Source organism: Heteronotia binoei, chromosome 12 (genome assembly GCF_032191835.1).
Source record: "Heteronotia binoei isolate CCM8104 ecotype False Entrance Well chromosome 12, APGP_CSIRO_Hbin_v1, whole genome shotgun sequence".
NCBI lineage: Eukaryota > Metazoa > Chordata > Lepidosauria > Squamata > Gekkonidae > Heteronotia > Heteronotia binoei.
This window is the reverse complement of record NC_083234.1, coordinates 65374465-65399847: the sequence shown is the minus strand read 5'-3', so window position 1 is coordinate 65399847 and position 25383 is coordinate 65374465. Positions and strand designations below refer to the sequence as shown.

Here is a 25383-nt window from a genome sequence, read left to right as displayed (position 1 = left end):
CACTAGTCAACTTAAATTTATTTAACTGAGTCATAATCCTAAATAAATAATTAAAAAAAAAAGGTCTGGAGGAAGACTTCGTAATGAGGTTCTTCTTGCTTCCTAGCAAGATGCTTCTCTGAAACTTTCACTAGCTTTATCTGCAGGTAAGATGTGAGGAGCAGGCAAGAAACCTTCAACAATTCATACCCTCTTGTCTCTTCTCCATCTTTATCTCTCAGCAGGGAGAGATCACTCTGACCCAGGTTAGCCCAGTCTCATTTATTTATTTATATTTGTATTGGATTTATATCCCGCCCTGCCCACCGCAGCAGGCTCAGGGCGGCTCACAACACATAACTTACAATAAAAAACATTTACATTAAAAGCATTAAGCAGTTGAAAATAATTTGGTGCGAATTTCAATATGAATTTAAGATTGCGTTCACTGATCTTAGCATCCATTGGATCTAATGTCTTGGTGGCCGTCAGCATTTCAAATATTTTAAGATCTTAGAAGCTAGACAGGGTTAGCCTTGGTTAGTACCTAGATGGCAGGCCACCAAGGAATATACAATACTCTCACTGGCTGTGCACTTTTTGTATTTTATATAAATTAGTTTGTTTTGATCTATGCTGGTCATGGGCCGTAACAATAATAAACTGAAACTGAATACCAGGAACATGATATGGCAGCAGTCAATGGCAAACCAACTCAATCCATCTCTTGCTTTGAAAACCCTTCAGGGTTGCCTAAGTCAGCTGCAGTTTGCTGGTGGATGACAAAAGTGTGTGTGTGGTGGTGGTGGTGGGGGGGAGATCATGTGTCTGGGCTGTACCTCCAAGTGAAATTCTTCTGTGTAGTTGTTTAACAAAAGTATGGTGCCCCTTACTTACTTCACTCATATTCCACCTTTCTCCCCAATCCCTACTGAGTTGCTCTTTATATTGTTTGGGGAGGAGCAGACATTGCCCGTCTTCCTTAGTCTGGGCATGCACACGTGGCATCCCAACTCCTCCTATGTTGAAGACAAGTCTCTTGCCAACAGCTCTGTGCCTTGCATTTGCCTCATGAGTTCCAAGCTTATTAAAAGCAAAGGAGACCCCCCCCTTCCCGCTTCCAGTTTGTTAAACTGCTGCAAACTTGTGATGGTATCAGAGTTTTCTCCTGCCTGGTGCCTGATAAGGACAGCACTTGGCACGGTGCCTGGAACAACAAGGATGGTGGGGAGAAGCATTCGGGGAAGGGAGACATCTCATGAATATGTGAAGGAGAAAAAGTACATTTGTTCTTCTTCTTTGTATCATTGTTGAAGAATCGTTCTGCTCTTGCCTCCCCACCCTCCTTGCTCCAATCATGCAATTATGTGTGCATGCATTGAGTGTGTCTCATGTTTAGTGCCGCACATGTTTCTGCCTTGAACATTATAGAAGGTTTGAGAATTAAGCTGATATTGTATCACTGGGTTTGAAAAGAATGAATTTTGGAGTTCTTAATGCAGGTTATGATGTTATTTGTGCAGAGTTTCTCCCCCCCCCACCCCGGCTTCTCTTTTGTGGAAATGGGCTCGTTTTAAATCGAATGCCGGCTCAGCCTGGGAGCTGGTGAAAGAGACGGAAGAGGGTCCCCTGAGTGAACATTATCCTGCCTTGTTTATAATCCAATCCAATTGGCTTATCTAAGAACCGACTGGAGACCAAAATCACTTCCCAAAGCTATCAGTATCTAGCAGGTTGCTACGATACACAATCAAGTTTGGTTATTTTTATTATTGCTTTGCTGCCTTATGTGCATCTTAACAATATTACAGCATGCCTTAGAAATCTACCTGTCCTTTTCTTCAACAAGGGAAGCATAAACGTCTCAGGCATGCTTAAGGGGGAAGATGGCCTCTGATTCTTCAGCACTGCTTACAATTCGCAGCTTTGTACGGTCCTGCCAAAGCAGCCTGGTAGGTATGTTGGCGAGCAAAACACATGTAGAGCAGAACCCTCCATGTACTCTCCATTCAGAAAGATCCAGAATAGGTTGAGGATGGTGGGCTTTCCTGAACAGTTACTGGGATGCTTGCAGAATGTTACATCCTCCAAGGGCAGCTGCTTGTAGATCTGGCACAGGTCCTCAGATATTCAGGTGCCTCTATGCTTCTCAGTAATTTTTCCCTCTAATTTTAAGGATCCTCTGATTAACGTAACCCTAGATATCCAGCCATACACTATCTGAATAGTTTTGGAGTCTGGAGGTGCACTTGCACTTTGTTCTGACAAGCAGATAAGGGCACCTATGAACACACAAGGAGCTGCCTTATACTGAGTTAGTCCATTGGGTCTGTCAAAGCTGATATTCTCAGCTCTGAGTAGCAGTGGCTAAGGTGGAGGAGTTTCACATCACCTACTACCTGAACCCTTTAACTGAAGATTTCCAGGTTTGAACATGGGACCTCTACATGCAAGGCAGATGCTTTGCCATGGGACCATGACCCCTTTCTTGAGTGTCTTCTCTTTGTGGCAAATATCTAAGTATATCTGTTGATCAGTTGTTTTTCTGTCTGTCCATCTTGGAGAAATTAGTTCTGTCTACCCTTACTATGGTGACATCTAGGACTGATCAATGTGCTCTCTTGTTTCAGAAAAGCCCCCCTCCCTTGCTTTTCAAAGATGGAGTTGGGTTTCAGAAGAGTCATCATTATTTTATTCCTATATTTATTTATTTTAATATTTATACCCTGGTTTTCTCCCCCATAGGGAACTAAAGCCGCTTATAGCAATATCTCCCTTCCTTTGTTTTATCCTTACAACCACTACCTGGTTAAACAGGTTGGGCTGAAAGAATGACTGGCCCAAAATCACCTAGCAAGCTTCATGACAGAGTCCTGGGTCTCTTGGACCATTTCCACAGTAATGAAATTCCCTTCATGGACATTTTTAAAGCTGTGCATTATGTGAAATTTTCCACAGTATATTTTTCCTTGCAAGGTGCAAACCTGAAGTTTTCTCCCTTGTTTTCAGACTCCCCAGTTTTAGTGAGTTCTGAAAATGTGGGATAAGAAGGAGAAAACTTGGATTTGCACCTGGTGAGGAAGAATCTACTGCAGAAAATTTCACATAATGCACAGTTTTAAAAACATCAATGTGGGGAATTTCAGTTTCGCAAAAATAGTGTCAGATCTTAGTCCAGCACTCTGACCACCACACCACACTTATTGTTTAACCTCTCCCATCAGTTGATACTATACAAGCATCTGGGTTGAATTGCTAGATCTCAGAGGGCAGGGTTTGCAGAGAACAGAAATGAGTAAGTGGTTGCAATTTGCATAGCTTAAGTCCATTCTCTTTTGGTCAAAGTTGGCGTTTCAGAACTTTGGTGGACTTTTTTTCTTCACTATCCCAGTTGTGCAGTAAGTCCATCTCCCCCCCACTCCGCCCCCGGAAGAATAGATTTATGTGGAAGACTTCTTAAAATGCAAAGCCTGACATGTTTTATGGAAGTGTGTCAGCCAGAAAGGAAGAAAAAATGACTATTGCGCAGCAAGTCTTCCCTGTAGAAACCCACTTGAGGTTTGTATCGTTAGTTATTGCCCACTTCCCTTTTCAACATGCTTAACTCAAAAGTTAGTTCCTTTGACAGATTAACATTAATTCCAAAAGAGATTAAAGTTTTTGTGGGCTTTAAAGTTACAAAGCACATGGATATGTTAAGGAGTTTTCAAGGCATAGCTAGCAAGGTGTTAAGAGAATCATGACATAAAGAGTCCAGTAGCTTTTACTCTTCAGAGCTTATACCCTGGAAATCGCGTTGGTCTTTAAGGTGCTACTGGACTCAAATGCAGCTGTTCTACTGCAGACCGACATGGCTACCCTCTGAAATTCAGCATAAAGGCCACTGGTACTTCTGGCCCAGTATTCAATATGACAGGCAGCATCTCTCTCTTGTCTTGTATAGAGTTTTCCCTACTGCTGAGCTACAGCTTTCCTATCAATCTGTATGATCTTTGCCTTCTGTTTATGAGCTGCGTCTGTGGGGTTAGAAAGTCCCTTGTCAATGAGCATTTCATCCCCACTTTGGGCTAAAACTCCTGGCCCGTAGTAGGCCCTTCCTCTGTGCCTCCTTTGTCAAACTGAGCAGGATTTCATGGGAAATAAAAAAAAAATGTGTAAGAGAGGCGACTGCATGACAATCAGTCTTCCCACTCAGACCCATCAGCTCCTGCCTTCTGCACACCATCTTCCTCCCAGAGCTGAGTCTGCCAGTGCTGATAAGCCTTGGATGAATATTGGTGCTCTTTCAAAACTTCTCTTTGGGAAATTTTAGATGCATTATCTCAGGAGCCAAGAGAACCTTCAAAGGCAAAGCAAATCAGTAGCATGTCCAGTAACCTGATGCTATTAGAGACATCTTATGGCTCCTGCTGCCCATGACCAGAGTGTGAAATTTATATGCCTTGCCCCCTCCAATGCATCAAAGGCCTGTAAAGACAAACCTGTAGAATGAGGGTCTACTCTTTTTCATTCTAATGCTTTCCTCGCAGTGTTTTCTGTTCTCCTCTTCTCAAGACTTTGGGCTGACTTTCCCACCTTTCCTTGCACAGTAAAGATAGTTGTCCTTCCACAATACTGGTGTGTCATGGAAACTACAGTTTGGTGTAGTGGTTAAGTGTGCGGACTCTTTTCTGGGAGAACTGGGTTTGAGTCCCCACTCCTCCACTTGCACCTGCTAGCACGGCCTTGGGTCAGCCATAGCTCTGGCAGAGGTTGTCCTTGAAAGGGCAGCTGCCGTGAGAGCCCTCTCCAGCCCCACCCACCTCACAGGGTGTCTGTTGTGGGGGAGGAAGGTAAAGGAGATTGTGAGCCACTCTGAGACTCTTCGGAGTGGAGGGCGGGATATAAATCCAATATCTTCTTCTTCTTCTTCCTGCCCACCAGCAGAGGGAAAGCAACAACAACAAAGATCAGACCTTGAACAGAGCTCCATCTCTTTCTGTAACAAGGAGTGGTTTCTCCATCGTGGCGTTCCAGCAGGAAGCCTAACTTCAGTTTACACATTTGCCATTCCACGCAGCCACCCCTGTGCTCTCTCTTAAAACCAGACTCTGCTTCATGCTGGTATGAGAATTAAAAACTGCGGGCTGCAGCCTTTCCAGTCACCAAACTCTCCAGGTGTCCAAATATTTCCAAGTGCAATTCATACCTCATGAAGCTGTAGGCCAAGGCAGGCCAACAGGGCTAATGCATTGGGGTTTTTTTTAATCTACCTCAGGTCTATCTTGGCCTCTTAACCAGAGCAATACCTTGAATGCATTTAGCTAATCCACTTCCCTAGGTAACATTTTTCACAATGCAGAATACCAATGTGGACCAATCAGGTATGGCAGATGAAATTCATGTAGGAGATTTTAGGACTAGAAAGCTAGATGTTTCTAAAAACGGACACAGAGGATTGGGGCTTAGCAGCTGTCCATTGTGTATGTTGAGTATTGTACAAAGAGGCATGGGAGGCTGCTGGTTCTTTTGGAGGAATGGTTGTGGTACTGACATAACTTGGGAACCTATTATTTTAGGGATTCTGTAATTCCTAATTACATTCCTGTTTCAGCATTTATACCCATGGGGAAAGTTTAGCTGATGAAAACTTGTTTTTGCCTGTGTGTCATGAGCTGTGACACTGTGGGTCATACACATTTGCTATCATTGCAGATGGGCACAAACTGGCTGACGAACTAAAGTTCGTCACAAATTTTGACCAGTTCGTGAAGGAATGTTCACAGACCGAAGAACCACCATGATCTCTCAGGAATTTTGATGCAGTTTGTTGCAGCTGTTTACGAAAAACAGCTGTTTGAGTTAAATAGCTGGGAACCATTTAAATGACTTACAAACTGATACAAACCAGGTTGGTTTGCGAAGCAGCCTCCCCACTTGTATGGGTTTGTGATTCAGTTCATGGTTCAAACGCAAACCGAACCGCAAAAATGTGGTTTGTGCCCATCCCTAGCTATCATGGAATAAATATAATGTAGGATTTGTAGGTAACAGTGCATAGACCTACTGACATGGGGATTTCACCCAGATAACACAATAGAGAACTTAAGGGTGTACATGTGTGTGAAAATATATCATGGGTCATCAAGTAGTGAATTCCTGGACTTTTGAAGAAAAGACGACCATGGATTGTCGCCCTGAGACCGTTTGGAATGGGCGGGATATAAATCGAAAGTAAATAAATAAATAAAATCAAAAAAAATTGTATGGAGAGCTTTCGTAGAATTTGTATGCTTGTTTGAGTTCTTGGCTTTCTATGAAGTTCAGTACAGTTGTAGAAGCAGCTGGGCACTTTTCTTTTCTGTTTGCATCCCCCACCCACTGCACAAAGAGACACAGCAGGATGACCTATGGTGGTCCAAGTGAGGCAACTCTGCAGTTACTCTGCTCATAGTCTTTAGTGCTGTGCTGCTGCCAGGCTAGGTAACTCAGGGCTATATTCTGGGAAGGGGGTGAGTGCCTTTGATAAAGGATACAGAAAATTCTGTTCCCCTGTGTCCTTCTAACCTTCTGCTCTTCCATTGTCTCTCCTTTATAGCTGCAGAGGTGACTCAAGAAACAGTAGAGTCCTTAATGCAGAAGTTCAAGGAGAGTTTCCGAACCAACACACCTATCGAGATAGGTCAGCTCCAGCCAGCACTACGCAGCTCATCTGTTGGACGACGGAAACGGAGGAACCGACCTCGAGGTAGTTTGTCACTTTGGAATGTGGGCTTTCCCCTCCTCCCTATCCTTCCTCAGGTACTGTAGTGTAGGAGCTGGTAGGGACCATTAATATGATATTTTTTCACCTTAGTTGCTGTAAAAGAACCAATAACAAATACGTAGGATTTGTATAGTGCTTTTTAGTGTTCAAAGTGCTTTACATACATTATTATAGTAGTTTAGTGCTTTACATATATTATTATAGTAGCCTGCTACTTTGAGGTAGCCTAGTTCCTTGTTGATTCCTTTTACCCCATTCTCCTGTTTGACCACTGAGTTAAGGCTCAAGAATGGGCAATGGCAATGCATTTATTATTACCCTGTATTCATGTGGTGTACAATGCCAATATGTGGGCAAACTCACTACTGCATGGGGCTTCCTGCTTTGACTGGCCTGGCTGCTGAATGCTTTCAATATGGTTGGGCTTTTCAAGGCCTACTTCAGCTCCTCTGTTTCAGGAGCCGTCGCTGTCTGGTAGCCAGAATCAGTCAGGAAACTTCCAGGGCACAGTGTTTACAGTAATCATAAGTATTTGTTCTCACAGGTTTTCAAATATGGTTATTTCCATCACAGAAACTGTTTCCTGCACCATCCAGTATGTTGAAAATGAGTTTCTGTGCTATTTTGGCAAATGTAGTTGCACGTTACATCAATGAACATGAGTATCATTTCAGTGACAGAAAAACCTTTTTGCCCCTCCCCTGGATGCATTGCCTGCATAGAGCTCACTACTGCATAGACCTCGCTGTGTTGCACAACAGCCAGTTCCTATGCAATACATGAAAAGGGATCTTCTCTTCCTTTGTAGAAATCCCTGGTTCATCCAAAGACTGTTGCCTGATTTCATTTTGCACCCCTACTAATCAGTGCTGTCATGAACTCAGAAGCTGCCCAGTCAAGCAGATATTCCATGATTTTGCAGCATCTTCCCATCACTTCTCCTGTTAGGTGTTGGGGGGGGGTTTCAGGTGGTAAACAGAAGGCCATCTTATATAGCACTTTCCCACATCCCATTTCTATGTTCCATTTACATTCCTTTCTAAGGATGTTAACTGCACTGTTTGCATGTTAAGAGGTCTTTTGGATGCTCCTAGTAAAATTCTGTTTGTGCATTCTTATATTTTACTAAGGTCCAGGCCTATATACATATCGATGCAGAATGAAATATATATATATATATATATATATATGTATATATTCTGCATTGACATGCTTGCAGCTTACTGAAAGGGCTGGAGGCTATAAAGGAGACAGGTTTACTTTTGGGGGGCAATGAGATAGGAGACGTTCCTGGCCCACTAGTGTTTGTGGAAGGAGTGGGGGCATCTTAAGTGATTTGAGAAGGTGGGGGGATGACAGCAGGTGACAGGACTCCCACTGTCTCCTCCCATAGCTGCTCTCATAGTCGTTTGCTTGCCCACCCAGTTGTGGTCCTGAAGGAGCCTTTGCTCTGAAATATTCCAAGCGTGTGCCGGCTTGAACTTGGTATAGTGTGGCTGGACTTGCATTTTCTATGCTGGTGATTGGAAGCCGGAGGGAAGAGAATCCTCTCAATTCCTTCTCTGTTTACTGTTAGTTTTCATTTTTCATTTATTTATGAGCCTGAAATGTGATCTTTTTTATATATATATATTTTTTTATTCTGTGTACATTTTCCTGTACTACAGGCCTGAAGAACACTTCTTTTATTACTATTATTATTATTATGATAGCTCGGGCTATAAATTATTCACTTAGTGAGGAGAAAATGTTCCTTCTCTTTAACTGCTTTAAATGATTTAGTTCGTTTTGCTGTCTCGGCTTATTCAAGCCAGTGTTTGCAGTGGCAGTGAGATAGGGAAGGGGGAGGGTCAGGAAAAGCTCTGACAGGCCCAGGCATTGTTTTGCCCCAGCTCTCCCCTCCCCGTCTCCTTTCTTCAGGTTTAAGGCCTTTGAAAAGGATGCAGATCTGTGCACCCACATGTGACTGACTGTCACCAGGCTGCATCGCTACTGCTGGTCAGCATCGACTTGTATTTGCACAGAAGGGTGGCTGATGAAGTAAGTGGTTAGCAGTTTTCAGATGTGATGTAAAATGAACCTCGTTGAATCAGACTGCTGCTCCATCTAGTCCAGGCCCTGACAAATTTCCTCTGGATGTAGGAGCCAGGTTTGTTTTGCCTTTGCCACATAATATTGGCAGCCCCTCCCCATCTGACATAGTCATGAGGAACAATATATGTACAGCACTGACTTTCTTTTCTTCCCCATCTTCTCTATTTTGATTTTGGGTTCCTGCACTTTGAAATTCACATTTCCCAGCAGAAACTGGATTTCTTTGCTGTACTTCTTCTCTGCATGGTCTGAGTTTCAAACACCCCAAAATCTGAAATCTGCAATTCATTAGCCGTGTCTTCAGATCACATATGAAACACACAAATGTCAGAAATTGGCAGGATTGAATTCATTTAAGCAATCCCTGGCACAAATATAGACAAGGAGACAAGGCAAAGCCTGGGGCTGGGTCTCACAGTTAAAGCTTCAGCCCAATCCCCCCCCCCCACACACCTCTTCAGATGATAACCTCACTGTCTGGGGAAGGTTAAAGTTTGTTTCAAAGACAGATGCAGGTGCATCATCACATCCCAGAGCCCTCTCTCTCCTGCTGCAAGCTGTTTTAGATGCAAGGGCTAGAGAGGAACCTCTGTGTTCTGCTAAGAACGTCAACTGAGATGGAGGTACATTGAAAATCTCTCGCAGGTGAGCCCCCACACCCAGTATCCCTTGCCATGCACACCCCACCCTCTGCCTCCTACATTCTGAGCACGAACAAAGCTCAGAGTTGGTGCCACCCAACAACAGAAGTGCAAGAAGCACCAGATACCAGCCTCAGGTGACTCCAGACGCCGCAAAAGTCGCATAGTGGCTGATATCCCTCTGAAGAGAGCTGCCCCACATGCACCAACCAGTAGCAGCAGCATTAATGTCTGGCACAGTGTGTCCTTGGATCTAGTTGCCTTGGTTATCCACAGCTGGACCTGTGATCAGCCCTCTCCCCACCGCCCTTTGACTAGCAGTCACCGATTTCTCTTGAGCATTTTGCTTCCCTTGGTACCTTGAGGGAGTGAGCTCTGTCTCATGAGAGTTAGAGCTGGAATAAATGGCTTTAAGGTGCCCCCAGACTGATGTTTTATTTACCTTAAAACATGACTGTGCTACTGCTATGAAACTATTTGAATGAGAATGAGCAGAGGGATGGGAAGAGGAGCAAGTGACTGTTGTTTCGGGATTCTTGTGAAAGGTAGGCACATTAATTTAAAGTTTAAAAACAGCAACAACAACATGTAAAGTGTTTGTATGGTGACCTTTCTTCTCCTGCCTGAAAACAGTCTGTGGTTATTTTTCTGTGGCTCAATTGAAGGCGAGGAGGCATAAGAAGCAGTTTGCAAATCATGCTCATCTGGGCCCTTCACCTGCAGGCTGGAAAACTGATGTGTGAGGAGAACATATCTGAATAGTGATGCAAGCCCATTCAATGAATTTTCATCTCTTGGCCTGTATTAAATATTCATTTATTCATTTTATTGTTTATTTGTTTGTTTATTGTTATTTTATGTCCTCCTTTCATAGAGTAAGCTTATGCAGTCAGTAAGATAAGACATCTAATAAGCAGTGTGCTAGTACCAGGATTACAGAAATTTGAAGCCTGCATAGAATATGATTCAGAATGTAGAAAAAATAGCGTTGCATTGGTAGACAATGGCTCAGTGACGCAGGATAATAAATACAACAAACAGGTAATGTGTCCTATAAACAGTAGTTTAGTTCACAGTCCTTTTCCTTCTGTAACTTTGGAACCAAGTGGTTATAGTATAGCCCTATTACCTTTATAGAAATACCCCCTTACCTTGGGAAACCTGTTTGCCATAGAATATCAGCTTCATTTGGGGCATCAGGGGTCAAGGTGGGCCTTTCAGATCAGTGGTTCTCTCCCCCCCCCCCATCATGTCTGTCCATATATTCTTGACTGCTGCTATATTTGAGCCTTTCTCCTCCATTTGTTCCCAAGCCCCTCTCCCTCTTGGAATGTTCTCTTTTTCACGGCTCATGGTTAATTGCCCCTCTGGCATGATAGCAATTGGAACTCTATTGAACATTAAGGTTAAACGATGATATCACAAGTTAGTATGTTTGCATTTTACATCCAATTGAAAACACAAATCCTTTGGCTCATTAATCCTTCACAATCCAATTTTTTCTCTCTCTTCCTAAATGAAATTGTCCGTTTGGGATGCGTTTATTTCTTCGTAACAGCCGCATGACAGTTATGCTGATGGAGTTTGCATCCAACTTTGTTATTGGGTACTGACAACCTGCCTTTGAAGGATGTGTGCACGCTCATGTAATTATTTTTTTGCAGTTCAACTTAATTAATGCCCAACCTCTCAGAATCTTGCAGTTGGATTGTTCTTCTTGCAGAAATCCATGGGGGACAAGGGGAATCGCTGCCTTTTGTTTAGAGAGAAGCTGTGAAGAGCTCAGAGTAGTTGGATTGCGGAAAGAGCTCCAACGATATTCTACAAATAAACTTCACTATTGTTGTTTGCTACGTTTGATGTTGAATGGTTTCACACAGCTGTGGGAAGTTTATTTTGCCCACTAGAGAAGATCTTTTTTTTTCTTTTATATCAAATCAAAAGACCAGCAAGAACGAAAAAGGGAAATATCTGCTATTTTACAAGCTGCTTGACTTGATTTTGTTGGGTGTTTTTTGGTGCAAGCTCCCAAGCACTTTTACAGAGTATAAAATCTGTAATAAATGTAGGCGAGAGAATGATAAGAGGCACAAGGGTCTGAGAATGCTGCTACTATATGTTTGTGATAGATGCCCACAAATAGCTAAATTGCTGACTGTTGCACTATCTGCGGGGGAGGGGATGCTGGCGCAAAATGACAAGAGTTGTTAAGGAGGGGCTTATACTACTTGGTTTTGTTAGTTTTTTCCATTCTGTGAAACAACCTTGACTCTAGCAGATTCCTTTGCATAGAAAGTCTGCCTGTTATCATTGGTTTTATTCTGTCTGTTTTAAACCTGTAGCTCTAACTAGTTGTCTTGAAGAGGATGAGAATATGTCTTGAATGCCATGGTGGGTGGCTATGCTGTAGCACTCACTGGGAGACCTATAAGGTGGCAGTGACAGCTGCAAAGAAATGCAGCTTTGCTACTACTGTTGAGATGTCCAGTTTACCCCCAACTCAGAAGTTTAAAATAACTCACCAGTTTTCAACACAAAAATCTGAGTCTGTAAACTGTCAGGAACTGATAATTTGCTGTGGTATCTTGGCACTGTTCTTTGCTGAGGAAATCTTTCAAATACACTCTGGCTTAGATACTGACCATAATGCACTTGGGACATTAAGGATGATTGCAGAGCAGCACTTCGGGCCGACTCAGAGACGCCTCTGAAATTGACCCCAAAAAATCCCTCCAGACAGCAACATCTGCTGCCCATCCCTGTCCTGTACTCACTCTGTCCTCCAGGATCTGCAGAGCTGTTCAAAAAGCTACCGCTTTCAGCGGTAGCAAATCTTTGAACCAACCTCCGGTTACCTCCTTGCTGTCTGGAAATGGCAGGGGCCTGGATGCGAGGCAACTTGACTGTGTGAAAGAGCCAAGCCGCCTCAAGCCGCTTCCACCTCCCCCCCCCCCCCTTAAAACCTGTAGGGAGCACTTGAGCACTTAATGTGTTGGGGGAAGAAAGAGTGATCCGGCTTCTGTGGCGCCTCTGTGTCTGGGAGCACCTGGCTGCCTGGCAGATGGGATGCAGGTGCTTCGCTGGGGAACGTGTGGAAGCTTCAGGATGGCTCTTTTTGAGCCGTCCTGATTTGGAACACCTCCCATCTGCCCCAAACTGCCCATCAGTTATCACGCAAAAAGTCCCCCTCCCCCAACATCTGGTCCCTTTATGGATCACTCAAACCAGTTGCTGCAGTGGATGCAGCCAGGATCCTGGGATCTGTGAAGGCCACCGCTTGTGAGTTAGATACTTGCCTATCCTGGATATTTAAAGCCTGTTAAGATCACTATATCAACCACGGACCTGGTAAACCTTTCCTTATGCCCTAAAACTGGGTTTGGGTGGGGGGGGGGGGTCATCCATCCATTACTTTTTAAAAGTTGCTAGAGAAAAATGATATGGTCATTGATTTACCTTTTATTGATAAAATGATCGAAAAGGCCCTGACGAGCTGCTGCCAGTCTGAATGAACTAGGGGTCCCCAAGTTTTTTGAGCCTATGGACACCTTTGAAATGCTGACATCAGGTGGTGGGTGTAACCACAAAATGGCTGCTGTAAGAGATTGAGCCCACCACAAAATGGCTTCTGCAGGAGATGGAGCCAACTGCAAACTGTCAGGGAATGAAGTTATGCATAACTCTAATAGTAACAATTCAGCATTTCAGGCAGAAGTTCCGTTCCACAAGATACCTTTTAAAATGAACATATTGTTTTAAAATGCTTTCTTGCATAAATATAGTTTGTCTTTAGTCATGGTTGCAGCTGCTTTCAAAGCAGCATTAAAAAAAAAATCTGCCATCCAATCAGATCTCTAGTGACCAGTCAGAAGGTCTTCTAGGCAAAAGCCCCATCTCTCCCCACCCACATTCTGAAGAAAATACAGGAAATATGTTAGTGGGTACCATATTTGGGACGCTTGAAGTAGACAATACTAACCTTGAAGGACCACAGGTCTGATTCAGTGTAAACCAGAAAAAAAACAAGCATGATGGTGGAGATAAGCAGCAGCAAAAATAAAAGCACACGGAATGCTGCTGATGGAGTGTAGGGCAGTTGCATGTGATCAGAAAGTGGTTGCAGGGCAACTCCAGGCCTTCTTGAATACATCTTCTGCCCTTGACCACCCTTTGTAAGTCACTCTAATGCTCCAAGTAAAGGGCGGGACATAAATCCAATTTCTTCTCTTCTTCAGTCTGTTTTAAGGCCCAGCTATGGAACAGAGCTGGTGCTGGGGGCCCTATCAGATGACTTATATCCAGGGTGCTTTTTTTTTTTTTTAGCAGGGATACACAGGAACACAGTTCTGGCTGGCTTGGTGTCAGGGGGTGTGACCTAATATGCAAATGAGTTTCTGCTGGGCTTTTTCTACAAAAACCCACGTGTGAAACAACAGTGATATGAGGGGGTGTGGCCTAATGTGCAAATGAGTTCATGTTGAGCTTTTTCTAAAAAAAAAAGCCCTGCTTATATCAAAATGTATAAAAAAGGCTATGCCTTTCTGCGGCATTTACTAGGCTTATTGGCATTCTTTGGCACAGTGGACCATGCCATCCGGTTGAGACTTGTGGAGGTTGAAGTAGGGATGAAACAATGTCCTTTGGATTGGTTTCAGTTGTCCTTAGGGGCAGCACTCAGAAGGCTGATGTAGGTGACAAGTTTTCCACAGTGAGGGACCTGTCTTGGGTAGTTCCACAAGGTTCAGTCTTGTCTCCATTCTAATCAGTCTCTATGTGAAGCCATTAGGAGGAAGTACTGGTTATTTTTTGGTTAAGAGTCTTGGGGTGAGTCTGCATCCAACTTTCTTGTTGCTCTTCCAATTCTGCTTAGCTTGAAAGAGGCCCTTTACTTTGATTGAGCTGGCTGGGAAATATGAATCCATGCTATGGTTTCCTCAAGGCTAGACTATGGTAATGTACATGGGTCTGCTGTTAAAGATAGCCCAGAAACTCCAGCTGATACAGAATGCTGAAATCCAGCTTCTATTGGGCACTAAATGGAATTTGCTAATCACTCACACTTGGTTGACAGTCCATTGCTTACCAATCAGGTACCAGCCTTAATTCAAGGTTCTAACCATCACCTACGAAGTCCTTAATGGCATTGGACTCATGTATCTGCAGGATTGTGTCTCCTGCTATGTTCTGCTAGCACAGATTTGTTCATCAGAGCAAAACTTTCTGAAGGTCCCACCCTGCAAGCAAAGAAAATTGCCAGTTGTGTGTTCACATGCATTCTCTATGGCAGCTCCCACAATATGGAATGGTGTACCTGAGGCTATTTGGAAGGTCCCCACATTTCTGAGAAACAAAATTTGTTCAGGAGGGCATTCTTGTCTAAGGTTAGAGTTGTGAGATGTGATGCAGTGTATCAGCTTGGAAGGTGATCCCTGTTATGATTTTTTTTTACTAGACATCTTCCCCTGTTCTACTAGAAATCTTTGCTGATAGTTTCAAGTGTTATCATATTTTGTACTGCACTTGCTCACTGACTAAACAACTTTGTTCTACTAGGAATCTTTGCTGTTCACTTCAAAAATTGTTATCAATCAAATGTTATATAATTGGCTTATTGATTGACTGAATAGTTCTTTTGTACTTGTGATCTGCCTAGAATCCCAGTGAGAAAAACTGTGTAATGTAAATAAATAAATAAAATTAAATAAAATGCATTCTTGCTTGAAGACAAAACCATAGCTCAGACTATACAAGGATAAAGTCTTTGAAAACCTGAGCTTGCAAGATCCCTCCCCTGGTACATCTCTGACACGTAAGACTTCTTGGTTCACAGGAAAAAAAAACTTGTTATCCCCATCTCTAAACTGTGTATGTATGTGTATATGCATATGTGTATGTTTGCCAGAAGCCAGGTATCCAACAAACTATGGTTTAATCCTGGTTTGCAAGTAAGGAACAAACCATAATTTGTGGTCCAGTACAGCAACAAACTGTGATTAACCAGGAAATCTTCAGTATCAAAGCTGTGGGAGGGAACCCAAAGAACTTCCATAGTTTGTTCTCATAACAAAGAGCCCTGGTAAATTTGAATGCTCTCCTATAGTATTTACTGATTCGAAAGCTTTACTAGCTACTGACAAATTCAAGTTGCAAAACATTGCCAAAGTTTTGGCAACCAGGCTAATTTCCATCTGATTTTTCTCATGATTCAGGCTGTGTTCGTGACTGTTGATCATATAGACTCTTAGGTTTCCTGGCAATTATTCTATGACAGCTTGTTCCTGAGGGATATTTACAATCTGTCCAATAGCCAAGTATGTTCACATTTTCAGTAATTATTGCGATGTATGGCAAAGCGCCTGATAATTTGGTATGCTCTGCTCTTGTTTGTGATGTTTCTGTCTGCTGCTGTGGCAACATCCATATATTGCTTGTGACATCTGGCTTGCTTGCTTGCAAGAAATGATTCTGATAGGTGTGTGTGTGTGTGTCCAATATCTTAATTCAGTATGCTTGGAAGTGCCTGGCATACTGGCATTCCTAGTTCTTTGTAAGTGGTATAAACTTGTGTCTGGTCTCAGATACAACCCTGTGGGTGTATTGTTCCATCAAAGAAAACAAATTCTTTATACACAGGAAACTTTATATAGTCAAGTAGATTAAGGTAGCTTCCTGTGCAAGCACTGAGTCATTACTGACCCATGGGGTGATGTCACATCAAAGTGTTTTCTTGGAAGACTTTTTGTTATGGGGTGGTTTGCCATTGCCTTCCCTAGTCATCTACACTTTACCCCCAGCAACCTGGGTACTCGGATCATGAGCAGAGCTTGGACTGCAGTACTGCAATTTACCAATATGTGCCATGAGGCCCTTGCCTATTGTTTTCTGAAGGTGTGGAACCCAAATACTAAATCAAGCATCTCAAATAAGCTGTGGTCTCAAGGCTGCATGGTATGTGCCTTGTACCTGCTTTCCACAATATCTAGAGTGTCCCCCAGTGTGCCGGAAATGATCACTTTATGGAGGATTATGTTTTTTTCCCTTTGGGGGAGCCATATGCATTTTAATAATCCAGACCATTAGATAGATTGACTGTGAGCTTTTCTTTTAACTCTGGAAGCAGCGGTGGACATACATTCATGAATAGCTGGATTTAAGCTTAGTTGCATGTTTAATTGCATACTTTTGTATTATTGTTGTACATTTATAGGAGCCCTGTGGCACAGAGTGGTAAACTGCTGTACTGCAGTCCAAGCTCTGCTCACAACCTGAGTTCAACCTCTGTGGAAGCTGGGTTAAGGTAGCCGGGTCAGGGTTGACTCAGCCTTCCATCCTTCCGAGGTCGGTAAAATGAGTACCTAGCTTGCTGGGGGGAAAGTGTAGATGACTGGGGAAGGCAATGGCAAACCACCCTGTAAAAAGTCTGCCAAGAAAACATTATAATGTGATGTCACCTCATGGGTCAGTATTGACTCAGTCCTTGCACAGGGGACTACCTTTATCCTTTTATAAATTTATATCCAGAATTAAGCTCTGTTGGCCGTAAAGGTGCTACTGGACTCAAACTTTACCTTTTACATACATTTATATACACACACATATACCGTACATGTCACAAACCAGATGACCATTGTACGAATTTGCTTGTGTGTCTTTAGCATGCGCACATTTAAAATAAACTTGTATACTGTTGAGAACTGGAAACTTATTTTTTTAAAAGCCTTAGGATTCCAGAACTACCGCAGCCCTTGCAGTTGTCTTGTAGGTTCAGGGAATAGTGTTTTATATTCTACCAACAGTGTGCTGAACAACTGAAAAGTATTTATGAAGGAATTGGCTAGGGTGGGGCAGGGTGGGGGGAGAGAATAGCAAAGGGAAATGGCTTACAAGCAGCTGGTGGATTCTAGCCCCAGAAGTATTAAGCTGTTAGGCGGATAAGAGCCAGTGCTGAAATACGGTGTTTATCTTGACTGCCAAAGGTAAATAAAAAGGTTAAATGAGCTCCTTTCCCTTTTAAAATAAATAAGTGATTAATAGATCTTTCTGCCTCAGGGAATAATTTACTGCCGATCGGGGCTGTGCTTAATGCGTTTCTGAGGCCTCTGCTGTGCTGTAATTCAGGGAAAGATCCTACTTTGGAGGCAGGTAGGGGGCAGGGAATAGAGAAGGGAAAAGCAGAGAGGCTGAGGTAGGTCTAGGCAAATGGGTGCCTTTCTTTCATGGTCCTAATGGCTAGCTGGTGACCTTTTGTGTTGTTTTCTGACCTTTCTCATTTTAAAGTTGGAAGTGGGAGGGAGCCTTAATCTTTCTGTCTGTCCCTGTCCCTTTCTGTGCTTCTCAGTTACCTGTTAAAAGCTGCGTTGTGTTGCTGTGCTTAGAAAAGTGACAGCCCTACTGCTTGGTCTTGCATTCCATAGCTTTACACTGCTGCTCTTTGCATTCCCTCCTTTTCTGTATGCATCCACCTGCCTCTCATTTAGTGTAATACTTTTTTGTGTGTTTTGCCAAAATGAGCTCTGGACTACTGGTGATTATGGCCATGATGCATGTAAAGTGAGCACATGAACCTGTCTTAAACTGAGTCAGACTAGTAGCCTGTCTAACCAGCTATCTTGGACTGACTGACTTTCTAGGGTCTCAGCAGACACAAATCTTACCTAGTCCTACTGCCCATAACTGGAGAAGCCAGGGATTGAACTGGGGCCCTTCCACATGCAAGGTCTTTGCTATGCCACTTGAACTGTGCCTCCTCCCCTACAGAAATTCATTATTTTACAGTCATACAAGCAAAGAACTTTTCCTTCTCTAACCTTCTGCAGGGATGCAGGGACATGCCTCCCCACTTTGGATATTTTCCTGGCAAACCTTTTTTGTGTCTTGGGTTTTATTGTTAGTGTTCCAAATTGTTTTATTTCTATTATACTATTTTTATACTTTGTTATTTTAAGGTCATTTACATTCCAGATAACAATGAAAAAGTGTCCATGTTAACATGCAATAAGGGCCAAATGGGCTCTGCTTTATGTGAAAAGATGTGTTCTATTTTAATCCTATTTAGACTGCGCAGAGTGCTCAGGTTTGCTGTTGCCAAGCTGTAGCATTCTCCTGAGGGAGAGAAAGTCTCCTTGATTCAGCTGGGGAATTGGTTTTCGTATTGATGAGGTTTCTTGGTGAACTCTTGGCGCGGGAGGAATCTGGCCTTTTCCCAAGTGAGCTTTTCCAGCTCTGTAAAGTTGACACAGAACACACTGATAAGCCTTATCAGCCTTGCTTGTTTTCAGCTGTCCCTCAGAATTGTATCTCTCCTCCCTCCCCCAGTACTGGACTGTCATCATCCCTGTGCAAAAGCCCACAAAGGTTATACTGCAGTCCTTGAAATACGGTCCCAGATAGCATAGTTCAAAGGAGCTTCTGCTTAAGATGTAATGATCCAGATGTTAAGAACTAGACAAAATCTGTACTTTATCCTGGGTAATTACAAGCATATTTCCTTAAGGTCCCACACATACCTTAATGACTTTGGGCAGGGCCAGATTAACAGGTCAAGTAGGCACTGGCCTATGGGCCCCCATGCCTCGAGGGGCCCTGGGCCAGCTCCATGTCCACCCCCCATTTCCCCCTCTGCTTGCAGCCCTCCCAGCCTGCACGCACAGTCAGCAACTGAGCCGCTCTTTGCCTGACTTGCCTGATGTGGCTACTGCTGACGTTGTCACCAAGTTTGCTTTTCTCTGCCTCTTCCCCACTTATTTATCGCAAAGTGCCAACACAGCAATTTTACGTGAATACTGAGGTTTTAGTTTAGAAAAAAACCCAACTCATATTGAAATTAACAAACTGAAAGAACATTTGGTCTGGATAGCATTTGCTTAGGAAACCAACAAAATAGTAACTTGTCAGAATGGGAGAATGATGGTGAGAGTGTCATAAGGCAATAAATGGAGGCTGTTCATTGCTCTGTTGCTTGCAAGTCTGGGTTAAACTGAGAACATGCCTTTCCCAGAGGTGTTTCTGTCCACCTAATTTACTTTTGAACATGTAACATATATTATAAACATCATTCTAGTTTACCATTAGGGAAAAAGAATACATTAAAATATAGTGTGTTTAGTAGGAGCTGGTGGTTTGTTGTTGTTCAGTCGCACAGTCAAGTCCGACTCTTTGCGACCCCATGGATTAAGTCATGCCAGGCCTTCCTGTCTTCCACCATCCTTGGAAGTCTGCTCAAATTCGTGTTTGTTACATCAGTAACACTGTCCAGCCATCTCATCTTTTGCCATCCCCTTTTTCTTTTGCCTTCTGTCTTTCCTAGCATCAGGATCTTCTCCAGGGAGTGCTCCCTTCTCAAAGTACTTGAGCTTCAGCTTCAGCATCTGACCTTCCAGTGGGTTGATTTCCCTTAGGACTGACTGATTTGATCTTTTTGCAGTCCAAGGGACTCTCAAGATTCTTCTCCAGCACCACATCTCAAAAGCATCAGTTCTTCTGCGCTCAGCCTTCCTTAGTGGTGAACTCTTGGGGCTGGTGGTTAGGGTGTCCAAATCAGATCTGGGTGGTCCTGATTCATATGCCCACTCTGCCCTGGCAGCTTGCTGGGAAACCTTGGACCAGTAATATACTCTGAGTTAACCCGCCTCATAGGTTCCTTGTGAGGATAAAAGAGGAAGGGAGAGTGTGTCAAACCACTTCATTGTCCTTTTGGGGTAGGAAGGCAGGGGATACATGATGTTAGTTAATAAATTAAGTTGATGTAAGGAGTTCACTGATTTATATGGCTAAATCTGCGTCCAGCAGCACCTTAAAGAACAAGATTTTTGAGAGTCAAAGCTCCTTTTATCTAATCGAGGGTGCTCTAATGCTGGAAAGCTTGTGCCCCCTCCCCCAAATCTTGTTGGTCTCTAAGGTGCTCCTGGGCTCCAATCTAGTTGTTCTACTATGGACCAGCACGGTTATCCTTGGAAACTTCAGGGATAGTCTGAATTGTATTAACTAGAAAGTCTGATGTGAGAAAGGAGAGCCAGTTTGGTGTAGAGATTAAGTGTGTGGACTCTTATCTGGGAGAACCGGGTTTGATTTCCCACTCCTCCACTTTCAGCTGCTGGAATAGCCTTGGGTCAGCCATAGCTATCACAGAGCTGTCCTTGAAAGGTCAGCTTCTGGGAGAACTTCTCTCAGCCCCACCTACCTCACAGGATGTCTGTTGTGGGGGAGGAAGATAAAGAAGATTGTGAGCTGCTCTGAGACCCTGAGATTCAGAGTGAAGCGTGGGATATAAATCCAATATCTTTTTCTTTCTTTAAACTAAAACTGCAATCCTGTGCATGTGTAGAGAGTAGGTGCTACAGTGCTCACTGTAGATTACTTCTGAGTAACCATGGAGAGCAAGCCCAATGAGGAAAGGTTAAGGGACTTGGGGATATTCAGTCTGAAGAAGAGGAGGTTGAGAGGGGAGACATGATTGCTCTTTTGAAGTATTAAAAGGGCTGCCACTTAGAGGAGGGCAGGGAGCTGTTTCTGCTGGCAGCAGAGGAGAGGACTGGCATAGGAAAAACTTCTTAATAGTAAGACTTGTTCAACAGTGCGATCGACCCCCTCACTGGCAGTCTTTAAGCAGTGGCTGGACAAACATTTGTCAGGGATGCTCTAGAAAACCAGAACAGCAGTGCAACAGTTCAAAAATAGCTTATCAACAATTTGCCTTATGGTCCCTGTAGCTTGAAAGAACTCTGCTCAGATACTGCTATCGGAAGCATTGCATTTGAAAGCAAGGAAGCCTGCAGTTCCTCCCTTTCCACTCCTAAACCAGAGGCAATCCCAGCTGTTGTTTCTGCCAGATTAGTAGGATCCAACATTTCCTGTAATAAACCCACATCCCTTCAAAAAAAACGTTCTTGATTCAAGGTCCTGATCTCTCCTCCCCCATCCCCACACAACCATGCTCTCTTCTCTTCGGCTTGGACCGTGCCACAACAGTTTTGAAATATGAAACGCAACCAGGTCTTGGCCACATGAAAACATGAAGCTGCCTTATACCCATCTCTCTAGTGCAGGAGTGGCCAAACTGTGACTTGGGAGCCAGATGTGGCTCTTCCACACACATAATGTGGCTCTTGAAGCCCCCATCAGAGAAGGCATTTGTCTTTTTAAACCACTTCTTCAAGCCAAGCCAGCCAGTAGCTTGGAGAATGCATTTAAAATTCAAGTTGCTTTCTTTCCTCCTCTCTCCCTCACCACCTATTTCTTTCTTTCTTTCTTTCTTTCTTTCTTTCTTTCTTTCTTTCTTTCTTTCTTTCTTTCTTTCTTTCTTTCTTTCTTTCTTTCTTTCTTTCTTCCTTCCTTCGACCCCTTCAGAATTATTTAACCCTTAAAACGTCCGATTTTTGGAAACCATTGGATTGCTTCTGTTGTTCAGAGCACAGAGTCCCTCCATCCCCACGGGTGTGGGCTGCCTTTCACTGTAATTATTCCCATTCACTGTCATGATTCCCATAGGACGGTCTTGAGTTTCGGGGGGGGGGGGAGCTGTGTTTTAAACTAATGTAATTTGTGCTCATGCACAGTTGATGTACCAGTTGCACACATAAGAAATGGCTTCCAGCAGCCATTTCTCTGTGTGTGTGTGTGAGAGAGAGAGAGAGGGAGAGGGGGGAGGGGGGGCAGTTTTCCAGTAGATCAGAGCTGAATTTATTTGAGTTCTATTTTCCTGTTGAAATTCACAGATTCACTGATGGAACCCTACTTGCTAAAATCCTAATCAAATTGCACACACACAAACCCTGAGAGCCGGTTTGCTGTAATGGTTAAGAACAGCAGGCTTAAATCTGGAGAACCAGGTTTGAGTTCCCACTCCTCCACATGCAGCTGGTGGTGTGACCTTGGATCAGTCACAGCTCTCTCAGAGCTGTTCTCTCAAGAACAGTTCTCTCAGAGCTCTGTCAGCCCTACCTTCCTCACAGGATGGCTGTTGTGAGGAGAGGAAGGGAAGGAGATTGTAAGCTGTGAGTGAAGGGCGGGATATAAATCCAAGACTTCTTCTTTTTCATCCAAGTCCTGGGGACTTTAGTCATAGCTCAGGAGTGGTGGTGTTTTATTTTATTTTGGGGCATTTCTAAGGAACTGTACATGAGCTAGTCCATAGGGAGGTACTGCAATACCAGGCCAATGCGTGGAGTGGAACCTTGGCAACCTATCTTTCTTGCTTGACTTGCCCTAACCTTTGTTGAGCCTTTCTTGCTTGACTTGCCCTAATCTTTGTTGAGCCTTCATGTTAGCTCGCTGTAATGTCCTTCCTTCTGCTGTGCTGTATGGTAGGTTTAAGAAAATTCCATATTCCAACAAGTTTTGTGGTTATGGTTCAAGGGATATAGAAAGTACTGAACATGTTCTCCTGCATTGTACATTTTACTGTGATATCCGTGCCATTTACTTAGATCCTCTTCTTCAAAATCATGAGGGACAATCTGATGGTGGTAAGACTCTTCCTGTTGTCCTCTCATAACCCTGAGATTTTTGAGACTGTGTCAAAATATCTGTGCCGTGTTTCTAAGAGGAGAGGAATGTTTCAAATGTTGGTGTTATATATCTGTTTTCTCCCTTGCTGATGGTGTACATCTATGCTATTATGCCAATAAAGGTTGCTGTTGTTGTTGTTAGTCCACAGGGCAAAAGTCAGAGATGCTTTTAAACCTTTGTGTACTCCCTGAGCTTGAACTTGTCTGGTGGGGGGAAAAATCCTGGAAGCTCGCTCAACTGAATGGGCTAATGTTTATGTAGAGTTCCAAGGTGTACTCGCTATGTGATTTTAGTTAGGGTTGGCTGTGTAACTACATTTAGTGCTCTCTCAGGATTCTGTGTGAACAGATTCTGTCCTAAATGTCAACTCATTCTGATTAGAGAGTTTTCACATGATAAATGCATAGTTCCACCCCACCTCAGGTTAATGTTGGTAAAACTGTGCAGAAAACAGCTAAACTAACACAGGAACTAAACTAAACCACTTCTTCCTTCCCATAATCCTAACCACAGACCTGGGAGATTCATTAGCCTGGAATTAAAATGATGTCAGATTTGGTCTGTCAGCAGTGATGTCATCAGTGATGTCAAGTGCCTTGCCATTATAGAGTTAATGCTGAAAATAATCCTGATGCTGTGAATGTATTTTCTGTCCTAAGAAATGTATCCTATCTCCCTCTCCTTCCATTTCCCAAGCTCCCGTCCCAAACACACCTGTTGTTATGGCTAATGCCTAGAGCTTAATTTAAACAAACAATATCAAGATCGCTGCCTTGGGAACCCTCCCAAAGAGTCGTGGGAGCTGTGAGAAGAAAGGAGAAAAAGGAGGGGGGGGGGTTGCCTGCGCATAGTTGTTTATGCGAAGATATATTACTGTCTGTATGCTACTGTTACTTCAGTTCTAACTCAGACATAGTCTGAGCAAACTATACCCGCCTGAAGCCTGTGAATAAACTGAACCTTTGAAATAAATGGGCTGTTTATTGAATGAACAAGGGGGATGCCTGGCATATATTAGCTGACCAAATATTAATTATAAAATGTAAGACGATTACTCAATGGGAAACAGGATTAGTTTATTCTTATCGGAGGTCTGGACATATGTATAACAATAGTTAGGATACGGCTGAGTTACATTTTACAAGTAATCAAGGGAAAAGACATAGCATTTCAGAGGCACACTACAATGACTTGGATTCTGCAAGTGAGCCCCTAAACCAATTTAGGATTGATACGCTTCATACCCAGAATGTGCTATGTTCATAGGTTCATTGCAGAATTGTATTTATGTAGCAGTACAGTTATATTCTTATTATAGGTCTCCTCCTGTCTTTGAGGCATTAGGATGTGATCCTTCAGACTGAAGTCTTTATTTACAGCTGTCCTTGTCTGTAAGTGGTCGATGATGTGGGTTTTCCTTCCCCTGCCAGATTCCTTAAACAGTGGAAAGTGAGCTTTCCTAAAATGAATACATCTCATAAAAATACATGTATTGAGTTGCTTTGGTTATTCTAAATGGCACATAATCATGAATTGATGCTGGTTTCCGTATGTCATTGACCTTTTGAAGGTTAAAAATGGTTTGTTCACTTCAACTATGTGTGCATTCTGGAACGCTGGTGCCTCTACTAAGTTGGAAGGGTGGTGGTGATAAGGACCACCCCTCCCCCCCCCCCCAGCTGTCTTCTTTCTTGTCTACAAAATGGAATTGCACCCTCTGGGGCCAGTGGCTCAATTTAGTGCATTGAGTGGATTAACAGGCTTGTAAAACAGCAAATGAGATTAGAGAGGAGATCTCCTTGATTGAGATGCATCTCTAGCAGATGCAATGCGGCTCCGTGGCGCAGAGTGGAAAAGCAGCAGTACTGCAGTACTATGGTCTGAACTCTCTACTCACGACCTGAGTTCAATTCCGGCAGAAGCTGGATTCAAGTAGCCAGCCCAAGGTTGACTCAGCCTTCCATCCTTCCGAGGTCGGTAAAACGAGTACCCAGCTTGCTGGGGGGAAAGTGTAAAAGACTGGGGAAGGCAATGGCAAACCACCCCGTAAAAAGTCTGCCATGAAAACGTTGTGAAAGCAACGTCACCCTAAAGTCGGAAACGACTGGTGCTTGCACAGGGGACCTTTCCTTTTCATTTTCTAAAACAGCAAATAAGATTAGAAAGGAGATCTCCTTGACTGAGATGCATCTCTAGCAGATGCTATCGTGTGCCAGCAGAGAGAGAGCATTCTCCTGTATCTAAAGGAATGGAGAGGGAGCCAGTGTGGCGTATTGGTTAGAACGTTGGACTTAGACCTGGGCTTGAATTCCTGCTTTGGGTCATGAAGGTCTCTGGATGACCTTTGGTCAAATGCTCCCTCTTATCCCAGACTACCTACCTCACAGCTCTACATACCTGCCTGTCTGCCTACCTACC

General features: G+C 43.4%; 1 protein-coding gene across 1 annotated transcript in view; it reads left to right on the top strand.

Moving 5' to 3' along the window:
• Positions 1-25383, top strand: part of ASTN2 (astrotactin 2) — an 899029-nt gene that overhangs the window by 301058 nt on the left and 572588 nt on the right. The window contains exon 4 of the mRNA XM_060250629.1: positions 6557-6706. Within this exon, the coding sequence (XP_060106612.1) occupies positions 6557-6706 (150 nt within the window). The remainder of the gene's footprint in view (positions 1-6556; positions 6707-25383) is intronic.